This window comes from Salvelinus fontinalis, chromosome 34 (genome assembly GCF_029448725.1).
Source record: "Salvelinus fontinalis isolate EN_2023a chromosome 34, ASM2944872v1, whole genome shotgun sequence".
Lineage (NCBI taxonomy): Eukaryota > Metazoa > Chordata > Actinopteri > Salmoniformes > Salmonidae > Salvelinus > Salvelinus fontinalis.
The window spans coordinates 2,903,093-2,929,039 of record NC_074698.1 but is presented as its reverse complement, the minus strand read 5'-3'; the positions used below and the strand labels follow the sequence as shown (position 1 = coordinate 2,929,039).

Here is a 25,947-nt window from a genome sequence, read left to right as displayed (position 1 = left end):
CGCGGATATGGCTGGGACAATGCTGGGGGAAAAGGCCAAAAAAACTATACAGACAATTTCTTCATCAAACAACACTGTTTCCCGACGCATCAGTGACATGGCAGGAGATGTTTTGAAACAATTACTGCTTCGCATACATGCCAGTGAATTCTATGCGTTACAGCTGGATGAGTCAACAGATGAGCCATCAGATCCTCCTCTCCACCCTCTCCGAGTTGGGCATCTCCGGCGCGGCCCACGCTTGGATTGCGTCCTACCTGACAGGTCGCTCCTACCAGGTGGCGTGGCGAGAATCTGTCTCCTCACCACGCGCTCTCACCACTGGTGTCCCCCAGGGCTCTGTTCTAGGCCCTCTCCTATTCTCGCTATACACCAAGTCACTTGGCTCTGTCATAACCTCACATGGTCTCTCCTATCATTGCTATGCAGACGACACACAATTAATCTTCTCCTTTCCCCCTTCTGATGACCAGGTGGCGAATCGCATCTCTGCATGTCTGGCAGACATATCAGTGTGGATGACGGATCACCACCTCAAGCTGAACCTCGGCAAGACGGAGCTGCTCTTCCTCCCGGGGAAGGACTGTCCGTTCCATGATCTCGCCATCACGGTTGACAACTCCATTGTGTCCTCCTCCCAGAGCGCTAAGAACCTTGGCGTGATCCTGGACAACACCCTGTCGTTCTCCACCAACATCAAGGCGGTGGCCCGTTCCTGTAGGTTCATGCTCTACAACATCCGCAGAGTACGACCCTGCCTCACACAGGAAGCGGCGCAGGTCCTAATCCAGGCACTTGTCATCTCCCGTCTGGATTACTGCAACTCGCTGTTGGCTGGGCTCCCTGCCTGTGCCATTAAACCCCTACAACTCATCCAGAACGCCGCAGCCCGGCTGGTGTTCAACCTTCCCAAGTTCTCTCACGTCACCCCGCTCCTCCGCTCTCTCCACTGGCTTCCAGTTGAAGCTCGCATCCGCTACAAGACCATGGTGCTTGCCTACGGAGCTGTGAGGGGAACGGCACCTCAGTACCTTCAGGCTCTGATCAGGCCCTACACCCAAACAAGGGCACTGCGTTCATCCACCTCTGGCCTGCTCGCCTCCCTACCACTGAGGAAGTACAGTTCCCGCTCAGCCCAGTCAAAACTGTTCGCTGCTCTGGCACCCCAATGGTGGAACAAACTCCCTCACGACGCCAGGACAGCGGAGTCAATCACCACCTTCCGGAGACACCTGAAACCCCACCTCTTCAAGGAATACCTAGGATAAAGCAATCCTTCTGCCCCCCCCCCCCCCCCCCCCCCCCCCTTAAAAGATCTAGATGCACTATTGTAAAGTGGCTGTTCCACTGGATGTCATAAGGTGAATGCACCAATTTGTAAGTCGCTCTGGATAAGAGCGTCTGCTAAATGACTTAAATGTAAATGTAAAAATGTGGCGGGCCTGGCACAGCTCCTGGTATATATCCGTTACGTTTATGGGGGGTCAATTAAGGAAGACATCCTCTTCTGCAAACCACTGGAAAACAGGACAACAGGAGAGGATATTTTTAAAGTACTGGACAGATTTGTGACATCAAATGTCATGACAGCCATGACAGGGAGACATAGTGGAGTGGTAACACGCGTTCAAGCAGTTGCTCCCGACGGCACTTGGATACACTGCAGCATCCACCGAGAGGCTGTTGCTGCCAAGGGAATGCCTGACAGCTTGAAAGAAGTTTTGGATACTTCAGTGAAAATGGTTAACTTTGTTAAAGCAAGGCCCCTGAACTCTAGTGTATTTTCTGCATTATGCAATGATATATGATATGATATGGGCAGAGACCTTGTAACGCTTTTACCACATACAGAAGTGTGCTGGTTATCAAGGGGCAAAGTATTGACATGTTTTTTTGAATTGAGAGAAGAGCTTAAAGTGTTCTTTACTGACCATCATTTTCACTTGTCTGACCGCTTGCATGATGACGAGTTTCTCACACGACTGGCCTATCTGGGGGATGTTTTTTCTCTGCTGAATGATCTGAATCTAGGATTACAGGGAGTCTCTGCAACTACATTCAATGTGCGGGACAAAATTGAGGCTATGATTAAGACGTTGGAGCTCTTTTCTGTCTGCATTAACAAGGACAACACACAGGTCTTTCCATCATTGAATGATTTTTCTGTGTGCAAATGAACTCAAGCTTATGGACAATGTCAAATGTGATATAGCGAAGCACCTGAGTGAGCTGGGTGCGCAATTGCACATGTACTTTCCCGAAACGGACGACAGAAACAACGGGATTCGTTAATCCTTTCATGGCCTGCCTCCAGTCCACTTATCGATATCTGAACAAGAGATCCTCAACAAAATTGCAACAAGCGGTTCTGTGAAAATGTAATTTAATCAGAAGCCACTGCCATATTTCTGGACAGGGTTGCGCTCTGTGAGAGTTTCTTGCTTCGGCAAATCGCGCTGTTAAGACACGGATGCCCTTTGCAATCACGTACCTATGTAAGAGTGGATTCTCGGCCTTCACAAGAAAACTAAATACAGGCACAGACTGTGTGTGGAAACTGATTTAAGACTGAGACTCAACATTGCAGAGTTATGTGCATCCTTTCAAGCACACCCTTCTCATTAACCAGTGGTGTGTTATTCACCATTTTTGATGAACAAATAAGGTTTTATATGTAAGATGGCTAAATAAAGAGCAAAATTATTGATTATTATTATAGTATTATTTGTGCCCTGGTCCTATAAGAGCTCTTTGTCACTTCCCATAAGCCGGGTTGTGACAAACTCACACTCATTCTAATGTTTAATAAATGTATTGTATAGTGTGTGTGTGGCAGGCTTACAATGATGGCAAAAAAAATGACATTTGAGGGTGCGCTGACCCTGGTGCTAGAGGGGGTACGCAGCTGGAGGTTGAATGTTTGAAGGGGTACAGGACTATAAAAAGTTCGGGAACCACTGGTCTACACCCTTTCGAGATATAATCCAATAGATATACCTCTCTTGACCAATAAAGCATACACATGTCAGGAGTGTCAAGACAGCACACATCCTTCCACACCCCCTGAACACAGGCGAAAGGATAGAGTGGCTTGTCAATGTCAAGAGTGTTTTGAATCTATCCTGAGCGCTTTCCCTCTGGGTGGATTTCAATGCCTCGTCACAATCCCCCTTTCAAAAAGAAGCTCAGATGTTAACGAACGGAGACTGTTGTTGCTCATTACCTGTCTCTCCTCCTCTAGTGGACTCGGGTTGCAGACACACACACACACGAGCACACACTCCTTATAGTCTGACTGACAGGGAGGGAACTCTCAGGTGGGATGCGCCAGGATTTCCTCACCTCGCTATACGTATATAGTATACTCTGTGGACCGCTGAGGAAGGAGGCGGGTTGGTTTCGTTATATAACCCCACGCCAGGTGCATTGTTGTCTTGCTGCATAGCTGGAAACACTTTGCGAAGGGAGAACTGTAGGTCATGACTGTCTCTCTGTGTTTGATAAACATTGTTTTGTTATGACTGGGGGGGGGGGGGACAATATCACAGCAGTCAACAGAGACAGGTGTGTCTGATTGATGACTGATCTGTCATAACTAACTCATGTTGTTTTGTTTCTCTCTTCCTCTCTTTCCCTTTTCCTCCTCACTTTTCCTTCCTCTCTCTCTCTCTCTCTCTCTCTCTCTCTCTCTCTCTCTCTCTCTCTCTCTCTCTCTCTCTCTCTCTCTCTCTCTCTCTCTCTCTCTCTCTCTCTCTCTCTCTCTCTCTCTCTCTCTCTCTCTCTCTCTCTCTCTCTCTCTCTCTCTCTCTCTCTCTCTCTCTCTCTCTCAGTGTATGCTTCAGTCAGCCTCTACTTGCTCCCCCAGCGGCCTGCGACCCTGATCCTGTATGATGACATAGTCCAGGTGCTGCTGGGATCCCCAGGTGAGTCTCTACATACTATACCTACCTGTACCTGCCTGGTCCTGTATGTGGTTCTGTCTGGCTCAGTTGGTAGAGCATGGCACCTGCAGCACCGGGATTGTGGGTTTGTTTCACGGGCCCATCCATTTGTGAAATGTATGCATGCGTGACTGTAAGTCACTTTGGATAAAAGTGTCTTCTAAATGGCGTATACAAAAATGTTAAATATATACCTATCTCCACACTATACTTACGGTCTACTTTTACGTATCTCTCCTCTTCTTCCAAAGGAAAATATCCATTACAAAATGTCTGGCTTGTGGCTTTTCAACTCTTCTCAATATGGCCTTAGATCAGTAATCACACATTTTGAGGGCCCAAATATATTTTCACAGTGGACTGTTAGGGTAGTAGTAGTGCTTGATATAACACATAAAGCCTAGCATTGGGTTCAGTGCACCCTAGCACAGACAGAACAGATACTGTATTATGGCCCTACTATAGTCTATACTATAGATGTCTGACGCGTGCGCTCATTTTATCATGTCAATTTAAATAATGATGTCAGAAGAAGCTACTTTTACTTGCTAGCTAGCTACATTGACTAGCTAGGTTCACAATGTAAACAAAAGCAACTTGTGAAATTAGAGGATATTTTAGGACAACCACTAGCAACAATTTAAAAGTGCATTATGCAGAAATCACTCCGCCATTTCCTAGTTGCTAAAATTCAGTTCATGTGACAAAACAAGCGCGGGGAATCATTGTGCCATCTAAACTGTTGTGAAATATATTTTGAAAAACCTAAAATCTTGCATTTTCAGCTTTTTGAAGGTTTCGTACAAAACCAAAAGTAAAAGAACGCAAAAACAAAACTAAAGAATGGGAAGCACAGAAATAGCGCACATACTGTAGAGCGCATCTACCACTTCTTAGACTTGCTTTCAATGAGAATGACAGATCTATAACTCTAGGATTTGGTCAGGTCGCCCAAAAAGTTACATATTGTAGATTTAATGAGTACCTGTGGAAAACTGGACCAATGCTATTGTACTTACGCACAATCAATGAATATAGTACAGTAGGCAAAATAGAATCAAGATGCTCTCCCCCTCTGCTCCCCTCTCCACTCTCAAAACAAAGCTCTGTGTAGCAGGTAAAATCCAACAGTGACACGCGTATAGTGGAGCTGAAGAGTAAGTGGCAGAACAAATGGAGCTTGCTGTCCTCTAACAAGCCTCTCTGTATTCAAAGCTAGTTACATCACTAGTACATCACCCGGCCACTAAACTACAGCAAAAGAGAAACAGGCTTTTATTGCCAAATCAGCTAATCGCAGTTCTTAGTTTTCTGTGTGCGTGTGTGTGTGCGAACGGGCATCCGTGCTTGCGCGCGCGTGTGGATGGTGTGTGTGTGTGTGTGTGTGTGCACGTGTGTGTACATACGTTCACGGTTTTGTGTGTGTGTGTGTGTGTGTTTATTACTCAGATCCGATAAAATACACTCGTAACTTTCCACATTATTGACAGTGCCAATAAACCGGCAATACAGAAGATGAAGCATGCAAATTAAATCGACCTAGATGCAACACTCTATCTGCCTCGAGGCATTTGTAGGCAAACCAAACAGGCTATAAATGTCTTCCAGAATTTACACCTGTCTAGGAATGGGCTGGGTGTAAAGTGCATGCTTTGTTCATCTCTATGAAATAAATTCAAGAAAGACCTATGGATTCGCCAGTCATATTTCCGTATGATTTTAATAATTGCTTTCACAGTGGCAGCAGTGCGTACTATTGTTGTGTTGTTATAGCCCACATTATGGGATGTGATCGATAAGTCTCTGTTTAATGCTCGCCCCTGGGTGTGAAAATCGAATTCAATCATATGTATTTTCAACCCCCTTTTTACATCAGCAGTTGTCGCCTAGTGCTTTACAGATACCCAGCCTCAAGCCAAAAAGAGCAAGCAATGCAGAGGCAGACGCCCAGTGGCTAGGAAAACAATCATGACCTGCGGTTGGGGATGTGGGGTATGTGTTTCGGGTAATGCTGGGTGGGAACAATACCCGCTAATTTAAGAAAATAATGTTCTATCTTTACGTCTATATTCCTCTTAGATATACAGTATGAGGTGTTAGTAATAATCACAGTGTACACCTCCCTGTCTTCTCGCCCTCCTTCTTCCTCATTCTCTTCATCTCTGTCAGTTTCTCTGCTTACGCAGACAGTACAGTGCTGTACGTGGTGCCACAGCCAAGTGAATTAAATATATAATCATGGCGTCATCCCTCAACGTCCTGTCACCTGTCCAGTCCAATGAGTGAGCCAGAATGATGTAATCCGCTCCAACCAAGGCCCCTTAGGAAAGCTGTACATGTGACATGCTCACACGTTCTCTGTAGTTCATGCTCTCTCTCTCTCTCTCTATTTCTCTCTCTCTTCCTTTCTCTCAGACCCACACAACACACATTCTCTCTACTGTCTATCAACTGAATCTCCATCTCTCTCTCTCTCTCTCTCTCTCTCTCTCTCTCTCTCTCTCTCTCTCTCTCTCTCTCTCTCTCTCTCTCTCTCTCTCTCTCTCATTCTACCAAACACAGCATTTTGGGTTTTGTCAAACACAGCTTGAAAAGCACCTCCCTCTCCTCTCCCCCCTCATTGGCACCGGTTGTCCCTCATTGGCACCGGTTTCCTGCCACCGGTTGTCTCCATTGTGTGACTCTTTCTCTCTCTCTCTCTCTCTCTCTCTCCCTCTCTCTCTCACTCTCTTCCCCCTCCTCTCTGAACTGTCATGCCCAGGGCCCCTGACCGAGCAGTTTTCCCTTATCTCCTTAACGATCCCAGAATCTGGGACCGACTTGACTGTATGTGTGCGTGACAGGATGAGAGGCATTTATTGTGACTGCAGCACATTGATTTCTGTACCAACAGCCTCAATGAAAGCACTGTCTGTCCCCTTTAATTACGCCCCAGACAGCTGTCTCTCCTCCTCTGCTCGTCCCTCTGTCAAGAGGGTCTTTCATGACATAATTGACTACATATTACTCCACCCCCCTGTGGGGTTTTAGTAGTGTGTTGACGATCTGTGGCAAGGAGAGGCATTCTTTACTTGTTCAATTGATTTGGGTCTTCCTGGCGTAGTTGTATGGACAACTGTTGTACAAACTTACCCCACCAGACATGCCACCAGGGGTCTTTTCACTGTCCCCAAATCCAGATAAAACTCCCTTCCATCTCATATTGCTGTAATGAACATCCAACCTGGTTTCAAAAAACAGATAAAGCAACACCTCACGGCACAACGCCTCTCCCCCATTTGACCTGGATATTTTGTGTGTATTGTATGTATTGATATGTAGGCTATGTGTGCCATTTTTTTTATTTATGTAGTTCTGTCCTTGAGCTGTTCTTTTCTATTAATGTTCTGTATTGTGTTTCATGTTTTGTGTGGACCCCAGGAAGAGTAGCTGCTGCTTTCGCAAAAGCTAATGGGGATCCTATTAAAATGCAAAAAAACACCAAACCGGCTCCAATGACCAGCTACCCCTGTGTTCTTAGTTAGTTAGTCAGGTTTGAATACTACTTAATTGAATCAGGATGAGATACAGTTACACAACTCTCTTGTTAACATGCTGGAGCATCTGGCAACTTTTATAGAGGGACATGAATGAAGGATGTGGTCGTTTTGCTGACACACTTACACGTACACACACACACACACACTCTCACACAGGCTCTCCCGCTCTCTCCCAATGCCTCCAGAGTATTCTTGCTCAGTCAGTTAAGCGAGGAGCAGTTTAGCACGTTTTCTCTGCTGTCTCTTTAAGCGGTAGAGCCGAGTCTCTCAGAAGGACTAAGCACGGCAGTGTATCACGACGAGGGCCCTAGTAACAGGGAGAAGAAAGACAGTAGATCCCTGTGCTGATGGATTGGAACTGGTGAGAGGCCATCTGAAAGTGCAGCTCTCAGTGCTAAGACTGGTCACCATGGAGACAACCGGTGGCAGGAAACGAAAGAGTTTTGAAGAGGTGGAGGAGTGCCAATGAGAGGGAGAGGGAGGTGCTTTTCAAGCTGTGTTTGACAAAACCCAAAATGCTGTGTTTGGTAGAATGGGATTGTTAGTGTGGCTGTGTACTTGAAAGCATGCAGCACGTGATTGGTGTAATTAAGCTGTGTAATCACAAGGTATGTTTAGTATTTGGTCAACATTGTAGCCTTGTTTAATTGTTGTTCCACTCGGTGTTATTGACATTAGGGTTGAAGCATTATTGCACAAGTAGTAACAGCTACTGTATATCATTCAAAGACAGCCTGCAATAAAGGCATCATTGTACAACCTTGATATGTTTTCCTCTTTTGTTACATTGTTTTAAAGATGATTCAATATACGTTAACCACATAACACATCCACCTCTACGCAGACGACACCATTCTGTATACATCTGGCCCTTCTTTGGACACTGTGTTAACAAACCTCCGAACGAGCTTCAACGCCATACAACACTCCTTCCGTGGCCTCCAACTGCTCTTAAACGCTAGTAAAACTAAATGCATGCTCTTCAACCGATCGCTGCCTGCACCCGCCCGCCCGACTAGCATCACTACTCTGGACGGTTCTGACTTAGAATATGTGGACAACTACAAATACCTAGGTGTCTGGATAGACTGTAAACTCTCCTTCGAGACTCATATTAAGCATCTCCAATCCAAAATTAAATCTAGAATGGGCTTCCTATTTCGCAACAAAGCCTCCTTCACTCACGCTGCCAAACATACCCTCGTAAAACTGACTATCCCACCGATCCTCGACTTCGGCGATGTCATTTACAAAATAGCCTCCAACACTCTACTCAGCACACTGGATGCAGTCTATCACAGTGCCATCCGTTTTGTTACCAAAGCCCCATATTCTACCACTGCAACCTGTATACTCTCGTCGGCTGGCCCTCACTACATATTCGTCTTCAGACCCACTGGCTCCAGGTCACCTATATGTTTTTGCTAGGTAATGCTCCGCCTTATCTCAGCTCACTGCTCACTATAACAACACCCACCCGTAGCACGCGCTCCAGCAGGTATATCTCACTGGTCATCCCCAAAGTCAAACACCTCCTTTGGCCGCCTTTCCTTACAGTTGTCTGCTGCCAATGACTGGAACGAATTGCAAAAATCGCTGAAGTTGGAGACTTATATCTCCCTCACTAACTTTAAGCATCAGCTATCTGAGCAGCTTACCGATCGCTGCAGTTGTACATAGCCCATCTGTAAATAGCCCATCCAACTACCTACCTCATCCCCATATTGTTTTTATTTACTTTACTTTTTTGCTCTTTTGTACACCATTATTTCTACTTGCACATCATCATCTGTACATCTATCACTCCCGTGTTAATTTGCTCAATTGCAATTACTTCACTACTATGGCCTATTTATTGCATTACCTCCTTACTCCATTTGCACACACTGTGTATAGATTTTTCTATTGTGTTATTGACTGTACTTTTGTTTATCCGATGTGTAACTCTGTGTTGTTGTTTTTTTTTGCACTGCTTTGCTTTATCTCGCAGTTGTAAATGAGAACTTGTTCTCAACTGGCCTACCTGGTTAAATAAAGGTTAAATAAATACAAAATAACACTATCTTTGCCCATAAAGCCTACATTTCTCTTTCTCTCAGAATCCCCCCATTGTCATGTGGGTTCAGAACAGAGCTATGGAAACAGGCCATGGTTGAGTTGACTCTCCTATATTTTGTGTTGCATAGCGTGTGTTAAGTCTCTTGGCTCAGACGTCATACTAACGCGTTACTGGGGATGAAGCAGTGTTACACACAATTAATTGGAGCAACACGGGAGGCTTAGTTATCCCCTCGACAGTCCTTTGGCGGAGCCATATTCAGGCTCTGAAGGTACTTTGCTATGAGTGGTTGTTAGCCAGTCATAGGCCCTAGAAGTGTGTCTAAACCTTTACTCATCTGGTTGTGTGTCTCATCTGTGTGCTTCATGATAGAGACCATAGCAGGGTTATCGACAAGGTTATTTCTCAGCTATGGCATTGAGCATGATGTGTCCACATCGACAGAAAAACCTCCAGGGAAAGTCAATTGGTTGCCTCAAAAAATGGGTAAACACATACAGTGTCAGCAGTTAGTGACTGCAACCTAGCTAACATGAATCATGCTGTGATTCAATCACTGCATCCCAGCTGCACTTCTAACTCAAATGTCAAGCTTTTACAACACACCCAGTCAAGCCTTTACCACACGCACGCGCACACACACACATAACATTATTTACAGCAGCCTCCGCCTCTGGCATATGCTGCTCTTTAGTGGCTACACTCGGTAGTCACGCTCTCCCATCATGCCTCCCTCCATATGCTCTGCCCCTTCCATTGTTTCTGTTGTTGCTCTGTGGTGTCGAACGGAACACCTGGGCCTTGTCTGTTGGTATGGAAATGAGGGAACAAAGGGTACAGAGCGTTCACAAAAATCACACTTGTCCTATCTCATTCCGCTGTCTCTAAGCCAAGCCATGTCTCAGCATCAAGCCATTTTCGATGTTGATTAGTGCTGTGGCGTATAGCACAATTATTCAGCAGCACCAATTTAGTACGAAGCCCTGTCTTTGTTTCTGGATGAGGTAGGGGCATGCATTTTTATGCGTATGGAACATTTCTGGGATCTTTAATATCAGCTCATGAAATATGGGACCAACACTTTACATGTGCGTTTATGTTTTTATTGAGTATACAGTGGGGCAAAAAAGTATTTAGTCAGCCACCAATTGTGCAAGTTCTCCCACTTAAAAAGATGAGAGAGGCCTGTAGTTTTCATCATAGGTACACTTATGACAACTATGACAGACAAAATGAGAAGAAAAAAATCCAGAAAATCACATTGTAGGATTTTTAATGAATTTATTTGCAAATTATGGTGGAAAATAAGTATTTGGTCACCTACAAACAAGCAAGATTTCTGGCTCTCACAGACCTGTAACTTCTTCTTTAAGAGGCTCCTCTGTCCTCCACTCGTTACCTATATTAATGGCACCTGTTTGAACTTGTTATCAGTATAAAAGACACCTGTCCACAACCTCAAACAGTCACACTCCAAACTCCACTATGGCCAAGACCAAAGAGCTGTCAAAGGACACCAGAAACAAAATTGTAGACCTGCACCAGGCTGGGAATACTGAATATGCAATAGGTAAGCAGCTTGGTTTGAAGAAATCAACTGTGGGAGCAATTATTAGGAAATGGAAGACATACAAGACCACTGATAATCTCCCTCGATCTGGGGCTCCACGCAAGATCTCACCCCGTGGGGTCAAAATTATCACAAGAACGGTGAGCAAAAATCCCAGAACCACACGGGGGGACCTAGTGAACGACCTGCAGAGAGCTGGGACCAAAGTAACAAAGCCTACCATCAGTAACACACTACACCACCAGGGACTCAAATCCTGCAGTGCCAGACGTGTCCCCCTGCTTAAGCCAGTACATGTCCAGGCCCGTCTGAAGTTTGCTAGAGAGCATTTGGATGATTCAGAAGAAGATTGGGAGAATGTCATATGGTCAGATGAAACCAAAATACCAAAAACTCAACTCGTCGTGTTTGGAGGACAAAGAATTCTGAGTTGCATCCAAAGAACACCATACCTACTGTGAAGCATGGGGGTGGAAACATCATGCTTTGGGGCTGTTTTTCTGCAAAGGGACCAGGACGACTGATTTGTGTAAACGAAAGAATGAATGGGGCCATGTATCGTGAGATTTTGAGTGAAAACCTCCTTCCATCAGCAAGGGCATTGAAGATTAAACGTGGCTGGGTCTTTCAGCATGACAATGATCCCAAACACACCGCCCGGGCAACGAAGGAGTGGCTTCATAAGAAGCATTTCAAGGTCCTGGAGTGGCCTAGCCAGTCTCCAGATCTCAACCCCATAGAAAATCTTTGGAGGTAGTTGAAAGTCCGTGTTGCCCAGCAACAGCCCCAAAACATCACTGCTCTAGAGGAGATCTGCATGGAGGAATGGGCCAAAATACCAGCAACAGTGTGTGAAAACCTTGTGAAGACTTACAGAAAACGTTTGACCTCTGTCATTGCCAACAAAGGGTATATAACAAAGTATTGAGATAAACTTTTGTTATTGACCAAATACTTATTTTCCACCATAATTTGCAAATAAATTCATAAAAAATCCTACAATGTGATTTTCTGGATTTATTTTTCTCATTTTGTCTGTCATAGTTGAAGTGATGAATGAATGAATGATGAAAATGATGAATGTGATGATGAAAATTGCAGGCCTCTCATCTTTTTAAGTGGGAGAACTTGCACAATTGGTGGCTGACTAAATACTTTTTTGCCCCACTGTATACAGTCGTGGCCAAAAGTTTTGTTGCATGACACAAATATTAATTTCCACAAAGTTTGCGGCTTCAGTGTCTTTAGATATTTTTGTCAGATGTTACTATGGAATACTGAAGTATAATTACAAGCATTTCATAAGTGTCAAAGGTTTTTTTGACAAGTACATGAAGTTGATGCAAAGAGTCAATGTTTGTAGTGTTGAACCTTCTTTTTCAAGACCTCTACAATCCGCCCTGGCATGCTGTCAATTAACTTCTGGGCCACATCCTGACTGATGGCAGCCCATTCTTGCATAATCAATGCTTGGAGTTTGTCAGAATTTGTGGGGGTTTGTTTTTCCACAAGCCTCTTGACAATTGACCACAAGTTCTCAGTGGGATTAAGGTCTGAGGAGTTTCCTAGCCATGGACCCAAAATATCGATGTTTTGTTCCCCGAGCCACTTAGATATCACTTTTGCCTTATGGCAAGGTGCTCCATCATGCTGGAAAAGGCATTGTTCGTCACCAAACTGTTCCTGGATGGTTGGGAGTAGTTGCTCTCGGAGGATGTATTGGTACCATTCTTTATTCATGGCTGTGTTCTTAGGTAAAATTGTGAGTGAGCCCACTCCCTTGGCTGAGAAACAACTCCACACATGAATAGTCTCAGGATGCTTTACTGTTGGCATAACACAGGACTGATGGTAGCGCTGACCTTGTCTTCTTCGGACAAGCTTTTTTTTCCGGATGCCCCAAACAATCGGAAAGGGGATTCATCCGAGAAAATGACTACCCCAGTCCTCAGCAGTCCAGTGCCTGTAACTTTTGCAGAATATCAGTCTGTCCCTGATTTTTTGCCTGGAGAGAAGTGGCTTCTTTGCTGCCCTTCTTGACACCAGGCCATCCTCCAAAGGTCTTCGCCTCACTGTGCGTGCAGATGCACTCACACCTGCCTGCTGCCATTCCTGAGCAAGCTCTATACTGGTGGTGCCCCGATCCCGCCGCTGAATCAACTTTACGAGATGGTCCTGGCGCTTGCTGGACTTTCTTGGGCGCCCTGAAGCCTTCGTCACAACTATTGAACCGCTCTCCTTGAAGTTCTTGATGATCTGATAAATGGTTGATTTAGGTGCAATCTTACTGGCAGCAATATCCTTGCCTGTGAAGCCCTTTTTGTGCAAAGCAATGATGACGGCACGTGTTTCCTTGCAGGTAACCATGGTTGACAGTGGAAGAACAATGATTCCAAGCACCACCATCCTTTTGAAGCTTCCAGTCTGTTATTCGAACTCAATCATTATGACAGAGTGATCTCCATCCTTATCCTCGTCAACACTCACACCTGTGTTAACAAGAGAATCACAGACATGTGGTCAGCTGGTCCTTTTGTGGCAGGGCTGAAATGCAGTGGACATGTTTTTTGGGGATTCATTTCGTTTGAATGGCAAAGAGGGACTTTGCAATTAATTGCAATTCATCTGATCACTCTTCATAACATTCTGGAGTATATGCAAATTGCCATCATACGAACTGAGGCAGCAGACTTTGTGAAAATTTATATTTGTGTCATTCTCAACTTTTGGACACGACTGTACAGTTGAAGTCGGAAGTTTACATACACTTAGGTTGGAGTCATTAAAACTTGTTTTTCAACCACTCCACAAATTTCTTGTTAACATACAATAGTTTTGGCAAGTTGGTTAGGACATCTACTTTGTGCATGACACAAGTAATTTTTCCAACAATAGTTTACAGACAGATTATTTCACTTATAGTTCACTGCATCACTTTTCCAGTGGGTCAAAAGTTTACATACACTAAGTTGACTGTGCCTTTAAACAGCTTGGCAAACTTCACAAAATTATGTCATGGCTTTAGAAGCTTCTGATAGGCTAATTGACATCATTTGAGTCAATTGGACGTGTACCTGTGGATGTATTTCAAGACCTACCTTCAAACTCAGTGCCTCTTTGCTTGACATCATGGGAAAATCAAAAGAAATCAGCGAAGACCTCAGAAATAATTGTAGACCTCCACAGGTCTGGTTCATCCTTTCCAAACGCCTGAAGGTACCGCGTTCATCTGTGCAAACAATACTACGCAAGTAAAAAACACCATGGGACCACACAGCTGTCATAACGCTCAGGAAGGAGACGTGTTCTGTCTCCTAGAGATGAATGTACTTTGGTGCGAAAAGTGCAAATCAATCCCAGAACAACAGCAAAGGACTTTTTGAAGATGCTGGAGGAAACAAGTACAAAAGTATCTACATCCACAGTAAAACGATTCCTATATCGACATAACCTGAAAGGCCACTCAGCAAGAAAGAAGCCACTGCTCCAAAACCGCCATAAAAAAGCCACACTACGGTTTGCAACTGCACATGGGGACAACGATTGTACTTTTTGGAGAAATGTCCTCTGGTCTGATAAAACAAAAATAGAACTGTTTGGCTGTTATGTCCATCGTTACGTTTGCAGGAAAAAGGAGGCTGGCAAGATGAAGACCACCATCCCAACCGTGAAGCACGGGGGTGCCAGCATCATGTTGTGGGGTGCTTTGCTGCAGGAGGGACTGGTGCACTTCACAAAATAGATGGCATCATGAGGCAGGAAAATTATGTAGATATATTGATGCAACATCTCAAGGCATCAGTCAGGAAATTAAAGCTTAGTCGCAAATGGGTCTTCCAAATGGACAATGACCCCAAGCATACTTCCAAAGTTGTGGCAAAATGGCTTAAGGATAACAAAGTCAAGGTATTGGAGTGGCCATCACAAAGCCCTGACCTCAATCCTATAGAACATTTGTGGGCAGAACTGAAAAAGCGCGTGCGAGCAAGAAGGCCTACAAATCTGATTCAGTTACACCAGCTCTGTCAGGAGGATTTGGCCAAAATTCACCCAACTTATTTTGGGAAGCTTGTGGAAGGCTATCTGAAACGGTTGATCCAAGTTAAACAATTTCAGGGCATGCTACCAAATACTAGTTGAGTGTATGTAAACTTCTGACCCACTGGGAATGTGATGAAAGAAATAATAGCTGAAATAAATCATTCTTTCTACTATTATTTTGACATTTCACATTCTTAAAATGAAGTGGTGATCCTAACCTATAACAGGGAATTTTTGCTAAGATTAAATGTCAGGAATTGTGTAAAACTTAGTTTAAATGTATTTGGCTAAGGTGTATGTAAACTTCCGATTTCATCTGTATATTCACTACCGTTCAAAAGTTAGAAATTATTAAGATGGGCAAAAGAACACAGACACTGGACAGGAACTCTGCCTAGAAGGCCAGCATCCCGGAGTCGCCTCTTCACTGTTGACGTTGAGACTGGTGTTTTGCGGGTGCTATTTAATGAATCTGCCAGTTTAGGACTTGTGAGGTGTCTGTTTCTCAAACTTGACACTCTAATGTACTTGTCCTCTTGCTCAGTTGTGCACCGGGTCCTCCCACTCCTCTTTCTATTCTGGTTATAGCCAGTTTGCGCTGTTCTGTGAAGGGAGTAGTACACAGCGTTGTACGATATCTTCAGTTTCTTGGCAATTTCTCACATTGAATAGCCTTAATTTCTCAGAACAAGAATAGACTGATGAGTTTCAGAAGAAAGTTCCTTGTTTCTGGCCATTTTGAACCTGTAATCGAACCCACAAATGCTGATGCTCCAGATACTTAACTAGTCTAAAGAAAGACAGTTTTATTGCTTCTTTAATCAGGAAAACAGTTTTCAGCTGGACTAACATAATTGCAAAAGGGTTTTCTAATGATCAATTAGCCTTTTGAAATAATAAACTTGGATTAGCTAACACAACGTGCCATTGGAACACAGGAGTGATGTTTGCTGATAATGGGCCTCTGTACGCCTATGTAGATATTCCATACAAAATCAGCCGTTTACAGCTCAATCGTCATTTACAACATTAACAATGTCTGCACTGTATTTCTGATCAATTTGATGTTATTATAATGGACATAAAAAATCTAAGTGTATGTAAACTTCCGACTTCAACTGTATGCAGTACCAGTCAAAAGTTTGGACACACCTACTCATTCATTTATTTTGGCTGCAATTTCCGAAGCTGATAACCACCCCTAACTTGCCACAACACAACTGATTGGCTCAAATGCATTAACCCTTGTGTAGTCTTAACATTCTGTATACTCCCCTTGTCCTAAGGGTAAAAAATTACCCACTTTCACGAAACATCTAAAATAAAGCAGCTTAATTTAATTACAAACCCTAAATATATTTTGCATGAAGAAACAACCTGTCATTCATATCTGGGTGTTTCCTCTTCACAATGCAGAAAGACTGATTTTAATCATAATTGTTTTGTTTATTAAAGTAGAGGTTTATTATTATTATTATTATTGCTAAAGATACTGCATAGGTGTAAACATATATTTTTTAGCTAGAGATAGCACTTGTATAGCCTAAGGAAGTAGCAGAAATGTGCAGAAAGTAGTTTTGAATGCATTTTATTGAAGGGAAACAATAAATCTTGAACTTTTTTGGCAACATAGTGATATATTCTGATATAGTGTATATTGAGGAATTCAACTACAAAATACTAGTCTTCTCCCATTTTTTAACCATTGCCCCCACCCACAAGGTGTATAAACAACAACAATAAATAAGAATAAAATAAGTTAATAGATACAAAACAAAAATGTGACGAACATAAATCAATCAACTCTAATTAGCACATTTATGCAAGTATGTATGGATGGACTGTCCAGATGTATTTCTCACATGTGCAGCACATAATATTTGTTTTACAGTTCTTCTTTGGGGGGCAGAATTGGCATATCCTCCTCTTGCCTAACCCAGCTGCAGCCTCAGGTGGATCAGGACAACATTCAGCCCCTGAACAGCTTTCACAAGCGCTGCAGAGGCTGCTGTGCGGGGGAGGCGCACCCTTCTTTGAATGTGTGGGGTTACAAGTGCATTTTCTCTTGTTCCATATCACGAAGGCATTGTATGAGGACACATCAATGATGTTATGGAAGATGACCAGTGGCCAGCAGGCGGTCATCCTCCTGCAGCTGTAAGTTCCAATCACCTTGTCCAGGTTGTCCACGCCTCCTTTGTTGTGGTTGTAGTCCAGGATGATGGCTGGCTTCCTGTCCTCACGATCACTGATCTCAGTCGTTTGTGCAGTGTGCTCAGGAGGACCACATTCTTATTCCTCTTTAGGAGGTAAGAAACTAGAGTGGTGGTGGGGGTGAAGGCAAACGTTAATGAGAAGGCCTCTCTCCCCCGTGTGCAGGGAGTGCAGGGGGGAGCTCAGGCTTGTTCTTTCTAACTGTGCCAACCATTGTGATCTTCCTCTTCAGAAGCTGCTGGCTGAGTTCAATCAGTTGCTCACCTAATCTCAATTTATCATTGTGTATGTGTGTGTGTGTGTGTGTCTTTGTGGTTTTTGTGGTGTGTAAATTATTTTATAACTGCCGGGTCAAAATGACCCTAAGACAATGTTTATACCCTGGTGGTGTACAGCTTTCTTGGAAATATGAACAAAGGCGATGTTTCACTTTTTTTAATGTTGGGGGTCACTCTAGGAAAAGTCATCAAATTTCAAGTTGAAAGAATATTATTTAGTGGGTTTTCTCTGCTGTAAAAACATAGTGGTGGGTCATTTTTTACCATTAAGACAACACAAGGGTTAAGAAGGAAATAAATTCCACAAATTAACTTTTAACAAGTCACACCTGTTAATTGAAATGCATTCCAGGTGACTACCTCATGAAGCTGGTTGAGAGAATGCCAAGAGTGTGCAAAGCTGTCATCATCAAGTCAAAGGGTGGCTACTTTGAAGAATCTCAAATATAAAATATATTTTGATTTGTTTAACACTTTTTTGGTTACTACATGATTCCATATGTGTTATTTTTTTGTTTTGATGTCTTCAATTCTACAATGTGGAAAATAGTAAAAATAAAGAAAAACTCTTTAATGAGTAGGTGTGTCCAAACATTTGACTGGTACTTGTATATGTATATATTTATTCTTTTCATTGTATTTTTTTATTGGGGGGTAAAAGTCTATGGGCATCACCGTAATAAAAGATGGTCCTTCTGGTATTTGTCAGAATTGCCATGCCATGGAGCATGATAAAATACCTAGAGAAAGTGCCCCCAAACAGACACTGGGAAGCTGCCAAACCATCCCAGATCACAGGCACTTCAGCCAGCCACCGAACTCTAAACCCATTAGGGTTAGCGTTAGCATTGGCTTTACAGCGCAGAACACAAAGAGGCACTCCCCAGTCCTCACTCCCATGTGTTTTCCAGCCTAGTTGACAGATGGCACGCTTCGGCTGGACTTTCACCCACAGCCAACAACTGGCTCTGGGCAGCATCAATAAGATGAGATCACACAATGCAGGGCACCGCCATTAATTTGTCACCTCTGATGGCGGTACCCCCTCAAGGTCAAAAGCAATCAGCTGTATGCCTGCGCCTTTAATGTAGTCTTCTATCTTCTTTGCATGGCCTTACTTTTGGTGAATAAATGGCCCAATGAATCTCCAACACGCTTTGTGAAATGGAGTGCAGTACTTTTAGCTGATGAATGGCTGGGTGGAATGAATCAGCGTCCTATTCCCTCTGGGGGTCTCTTCTTAATCTCACTCAACCAGGCTTTCAGCGGGGGGACATTTTGGTGATGGATGGCACATGTTCTCTCTTGGGACCCCCCACTGCCACTCTCCCCCTTAGGCCCCTGCAACCACCCCACTACTCCCTCCTTGGCCCTTCCCCTTCTCTCAGAGCAGAACCCAAGGAGTGACCCAGTCTGCCTGCCTTTCAGGGCCATTGCATAGTCCTTTGAGGTTTGTTTGTGAGAGTCTTCATACTCCCCTCTCCTCAGTCATCTTCTCTCTCCATCTTTCCTTTATGCCATAGCTTCCTCCTGTCTGGCTGGGATCCTGCTCTGCTTAACAGACGGGCACTGTTTAGGGCTCAGAAAGGACCCAGAGAGCAACCCCTGTACCAACCAATCAGCTCTGTGTTTTCTAGAGCCATGCCCCAGATCACATCCCTGTCCTGGGCTGGCTTCAGTGAAGGAAGGGCAGCAGCTTGGCCAGATGGAGGGGGGCTACGGAAAGGAGGGAGCAGAGAGGCAGGAAAGAAATGGTGGAGAATAACAAGTTAAAGCACAGCTCTGAGGGGACATAGTCTGATAAGGAGTGTTCTGGCCTCTGTGAGGAAGTCCACTAGTCACAGGACCATATAATTATACTGAACAAAAATATAAAGAAGAAGCATAATCATTACACAAGTGCACCTTGTGCTGGGGACAAAAAAAGGCCACTCTAAAATGTGCAGTTTTGTCACACAACACAATGCCACAGATATTTCAAGTTTTGAAGGAGCGTGCAATTGGCATGCTGACAGCAGGAATGTCCACTAGAGCTGTTACCAGAGAATGTAATGTTCATTTCTTCACCATAAGCGTTTTAGAACCGCAGACAGCGTGTAATCACACCAGCCCAGGACCTCTACATCCGACTGCTTCACCTGCGGGATCTTCTGAGACCAGCCACCCGGACAGCTGATGAAACTGAGGAGTATTTCTGTCTGTAATAAAGCCCTTTTATGAGGAAAAACTCATGCTGATTGGCTGGGCCTGGCTACCCAGTGGGTGGGCCTGGCTCCCACGTGCCCCTGCCCAGTCATGTGAACTCCATATTTTAGGGCGTAAAGAAATTATTTCCATGAACTGATTTCCTTATATGAACAGTAACTCAGTACAATTGTTGCAATTATATTTTTGTTCAGTATACATATAGAATCCATTTATGTCAAACAATCCTACTAAATGACTAAATCCTACTAAATTACAGAATTTTGTAGAATAAATGTTACAAAGGACTGAATGAAATTACATTTGTATTGAGCAGGGTGCTGAGTACACCTCCCACACCCTATTTAAGAAAATGCTTAAGACTTTGTTGGAGTGCCGACGTAAATGAGAGCCAATTTGGATCAGGAAAAAGTGAACTTAAGAGACTTGAGTGTGTCGGACATCTCAGAGCTATGGAATCTTACCCCTGGTTGCCCATGACAACCCAATTGCATTGTCCAGTAATATCGCTGGTTTGTTTGTCTGTTCTTCACTTGATCTGAGCTGAGTGACAGTTTGTTTGGGTGGATAGGGGTATCTATTCAGGTTACTTATGTCATTGGCATTCACACTGATACTACATAGAGTGAAAATGATTATGCTTGGTTGAACATTTTGGACAGCATATTGCAAACATGATGAGTATTGCTATGCAATGTAAAGAATGGTTGTATAGGGGAAATTAAAGACATTAGGATTGAACATTAGCCCTTGCTCTTTTGAGGTAGTTTCACATTTGAGCATGGGTTGTATCATGAGTATATTATATATGGGTGGAAACAGTCATACATGCACAACTTAACCTAATTATTATGAAACATGCTGTTTCCAATCAGCTAATGAACTCTCCAGCATGTGACTGTCATCCCACCATGCGGTAATGTGACCCTCTGTCAAAGTTCACAGAAGATGAGCGACATAGAGCAATGCCTAGTGTTGGTGGAGAGGTAAATACAAAATAATTCTACGAGCAGCAACGAACGGGGTTCACAGGATGACAGAAAAGACACAAAAACATGAAGGATAACAAAGCAAGCACTCTATCATGTCGAAACTATCTTCCTGTATGTGCAATCAGTGAAATCAAAATGACGACACAAGTGAAGTTTAGTTTAGTGTTGTAGATCTGAATTCAGAAGATAATCATTCTTAAAGCCATTACTTAATGTATTGTGTTTATATGTGACCTGATCAGGAAACTAGGCATATGTCACAAGTCACAACTTCACAGGAGAGCCATTTTAATGTTTTTTGGGGGGTGGGGCAGAAATGCCTTCTGGAACATGTGAACTTTCATGTGCCTTAACAACAAACTTGTATGCCATCTGTAAATACAAATTCAATTGTTAAATTACAAGCCTTGTTGGTTAAGCCACAGAAAAAGTCAGCAACCTTCCCACTAGCCATGATGGGCTAAGATAATGAGTGGGCTGGACATGCCGAGAGAGGAGTTCGGATTGGTCTGCGATATAGAAGGCTTCTGTCTATTTGAGCTGGTCAGTCTGTGTTGGTAATCTTGACGAACGCGGCTTTTAAAAAAAAATGTATTGTGTAGTGGAGCTGCATAAGTGTTGCTCTCCACTTTCTGGAGGATCAAGTTTTGAAATCAGTAGAATTAGTGTATGATAGCTAAAGAGATGGAGAAAACACCTGTCTCTGGATTACATCTTCAAACTAAGGGCAACCGTGGCATGGCATCCATGACAGGGAGTCCATCATGCATTATGTTATTGACAGGAAGTGGTTTCATTTCAAGCTAAAGTGTACTATTAGCTAGCTAGCTAGCGTAAGCTGGCTGGCTCCCTAGCCAACATTAAGTGTATGACGTTATTATTCGTATCCCAGAACCGTTTGTTTTGCTAATTAGAGCCTAATGTTAGCTAGCTAACATTGAACCTGGTTGGTTAGCTCCCAGGAGATTCATTCAGGGTAGTAGCGACATGATTTGGCACTATGTTCATTGTTGTTTAACTAGATAACATTAGCTGGCTGACTCGTAAGCTAACGTTACGTGACGTGTGTGATCTTACACGTTATTTACCTAGCTAGGTTCATTGCGTACCTAGCTAGCTAGCTACATGTCTTAAGCTAAAGTGTACAACACCCATTGAATATGGCCGGTGTCAGTAAAAGCATAATGAAAGTGTTGCCAGCAGAGCTGGTTAGGCTGTTTTCATGTTATCCAGAGGTAAAGAAATCATTGGCCAAATCGTCAAGTGTGCGCTCTGAACGCTCCGAGGACAAAACGAGATGTGTGGGGCTATAGCTTAAGAGGGTGTGAACGACGCTGAATGGGTGTAGACAAAGAAGAGCTCTTCACTAGATACCAAAACATTCAAAGGCCGTTTTCTCAAAAGTGAGTTTACACGTTTATGAACGTTCAAAGCAGAACTACTTTCCCATTGTTCCTAAAAAATGCTATGTATTATATACCATTTTGTAGCTCTGAGTCTCTACTTTTATCCAATGTTAAAAATACCATTTAAAATGTTGCTACATAAGACCGAATCCAGGTGGTGAGTCACATATACCAATTCTGGGTCAATTTGCCTAATGGTTTATGTTTACATTTTGCAGTGAGGAGCCCTTTATCTACTTCCACAGAGTCAGATGAACTCGTAGATACCATTTGTATGATTTTAAGTTAAATGTAGTTGCGATAATGGCTGTAATTCTATGGGTATCTGCTAGCATGTACCCATAGACCTAGGGTATCTTATAGCATAGCAGATACCCATAGATTTTCAGCCATTGCGCTAGTTAGCATTGGCTCACGAAACTACCTCTAACTTCCTTCATACTGGACACAAAGGCAAAATCTACCCATGAGTTCATCTGACTCTGGGGAAGTAAATAAAGGGCATCATGGCCAACATACCAAAGTACCCCTTTAGGATTAGTGAAATATTTTCAGTGTAAGTGTATTGGTATATTAGGGAATATTATAATAAATAAAGCGTTTCATACATCTATCTATCATCACATTTGCAGATTTATGTAAAATAGCCTATTATTCTTAATGTAGCTTAGATAGTCATCATTTAAGCTAATAGTATAACTCAATAATTGTTCACAAAAAAAGACTGCAATGTTCAATGCATGACTGAGTGTGTAGTGGTGTAGAGTAGGCCTAGGCTATAGGCTATATCAGTTTCTTCTCCTTTCTTTTTGTGTATATAAACACAATTAATGCTATTCTACTACACTTTATATGACTGGAGACATTAGCAGAGTCTTTTTTAATACAATGAAAATGGCAGGTTAGTATAGGCCTATAGGCTACGGCTGACTCTGATATACAGATCAATAAAAAACGACCTTGTCTGCAACCATCTAATCTAGGCCTATGAAAAGGGGAGACACAAATTGTACAATATGACGTCCATCTAACCTGGAGGAACAAATTATTGTCCAAAAAACAAAGTTTCAAGTGGCACTGACCCAATGATAAAGAGTTAATATGTGCACAGCTCAATTAACGGGGATATTGTTTCGATCGCTTTGATTTCTTGGCCGCAAGCGAGTAGTAGCCTTGAGCACATACCATGGTATTTGGAAAAAGCCACAGGATGGTTTTTCAATACTGTCAATACCATCTAAACTATTTCTTATGAGTTTTTCTTTACATTTGAATATTTGTAGCTACTTTTTAAGTAAATACCTGCAGTCAACTTGTGCCATATGTTAGGAGATGAAGCAGATTCCGTTCTTCATTTCACCTGTCACATTATTTTACATCATGAAGTTTACCATAGTTCCCCGGAACAGTTGAGCCAGGCACATTTGTCTGTAAATAGCACAATGGGAGAAAGCGGGATCTGGTCCATAGCGTTATTGTCACGTTCCTGACCTATTTATGTTAGTTTGTTATGTGTGTTAGTTGGTCAGGACGTGAGGTTGGGTGGGCATTCTATGTTTTCTGTTTCTGTGTTGGTTTTGGGTTACCTGGTATGGCTCTTAATTAGAGGCAGGTGTTTGGCGTTCCTCAAATTAAGAGTCATATTTAGGTAGGCGTTGTCACAGTGTTCGTTGTGGGTGATTGTCTCCTGTGTCAGTATGTATGTTCGTGCCACACGGGACTGTAGCGTTTGTTTGTTTCGTTTCGTTTCGATGTCGTCTGTTTCCTGTACCTGAGTTTATGTTTAGTTATGTAAGTTTATGTTCAGGTTTCGTCAACGTCGTTTTCTTGTTTTGTAGTTTTGAAAGTGTTTTGTTTCGTTTCGTGTTGCCATCGTATTTATAATAAAGATGGCTTATTTCCCAAATGCTGCGTTTTGGTCTGAAGATCCTTCTCTCCTCACCTCATCCGAGGATGAGGAGAGCGACAGCCGTTACAGTTATCTATCGATCGGCGAGTCTATTGTGTGGCGCACATGAGGTGTTGAAGTTACACTTGTATGCAATTTTGTACTAAATGTTTGACATTAGATATCTTACAATGGTTTTCTGCCAGAAGTCAAAGAGCGCTAGATTAGTTATATGTACAGTTTGCATATTTTCCCTGTGCTTTTTTTCTCTCCTCCAATCATCTCCCCTCTGCTTTGTGTACACGTTCTTCTCTTCCATCATAGCTACTAGCTATGCTTGTATAACTTCATGAGCTGGATTTGCCTGTCTTTGCAATTCGTTTATGTTAGCATTTAGCTAGTGTAACGGATGTGAAATGGCTAGCTAGTTAGCAGGTACGCGCTAATAGCGTTTCAATCGGTTACGTCACTTGCTCTGAGACTTGAAGTAGGGTTTCCCCTTGCTCTGCAAGGGCCGCGGCTTTTGTGGAGCGATGGGTAACGATGCTTTGTGGGTGTCCATTGTTGATGTGTGCAGAGGGTCCCTGGTTCGCGCCCGGGGCGAGGGGACGGACGTAAAGTTATACTGTTACATTGGTGCCGTGACCCGGATCACTGGTTGCTGCGGAAAAGGAGGAGGTCGAAAGGGGGGTGAGTGTAACGGATGTGAAATGGCTAGCTAGTTAGCGGGTACGCGCTAATAGCGGTTCAATCGGTTACGTCACTTGCTCTGAGACTTGAAGTAGGGTTTCCCCTTGCTCGGCTTTTGTGGAGCGATGGGTAACGATGCTTCGTGGGTGTCCGTTGTTGATGTGTGCAGAGGGTCCCTGGTTCGCGCCCGGGGCGAGGGGACGGAGGTAAAGTTATACTGTTACACTAACAACATCTACGTGATTTCTCTATAAGTTTTGTTAGCTTTCTGGTAATAGAGGCCCAATGGGCGTTTCTTACGTTTTTGTATGCAATAATGTTAATAATGTATATCCCGGGATGAGAGAAGGACGTTAATGACAATATGAACATTTGGATACCGCCCAAGCCTACAAGGGAGTCGTGTTCAGAGACGAAACACAACTCGTAATGGTGTGCTTTACAAGTTGATCATAGAACACACATACAATCTACCCAAGGAACGGGAATGAGTTATGAGAAAAGACAACTAGATGTTGGATACCATTCAGAATAAGATCATTCAACATATGTCTCACGCCATGCAGAGGGAGATTGTGCCGCGCGTACCAAAGTGTCCCTTCTATGAACTGAATGGCACCACTGAACAGTTTTCATGCAATCTCCAGTACGTCGACCAGAACCTGGAGTCACACCAGGTTTTGGGGGATCTATAATGCCCCCGACTCTACGGCTGAAACTCTGTTCTTGTGCGCGACGTCTCCAAGGTTGCTTTTGATGGAGCAATTAACGACAGACCGCTTTTCAGGAGTGCAGCCTCGACCCTATGTGAACTGCGTTCCCAAGATCTGGTTTAGCAAGAAGTTGCGCGCGATGTGAGTCTGCACGTGAGGTGAGCCTTGTGGCTGACACGCTGAACTTTGTGCAGGGTGTGGCAGCTGTCATACGGGAGTCACACAAGCGCCAACAGTTGTACGGGTCACTTTTTGGTGTGGAAGAAGTAGTGACCAACATCCGTGGCCTGTGTCCAACCAGGTGGTGCATGCGCACCCAAAGCCAATCTTGCGTGTCTTCTCCGCATACAGCACTCTCCTCTCCACACTTGACATTCTGAAGGATGACAAGAGTGTCAAGGGGGAAACAAG

General features: G+C 43.5%; 1 protein-coding gene across 1 annotated transcript in view; it reads left to right on the top strand.

Annotated features, from left to right (window-relative positions):
- LOC129832867 (protein FAM171A2-like) overlaps positions 1-25,947 on the top strand; it is a 76,313-nt gene that overhangs the window by 25,832 nt on the left and 24,534 nt on the right. Inside the window, exon 3 of the mRNA XM_055896942.1 lies at positions 3,831-3,923. Within this exon, the coding sequence (XP_055752917.1) occupies positions 3,831-3,923 (93 nt within the window). The remainder of the gene's footprint in view (positions 1-3,830; positions 3,924-25,947) is intronic.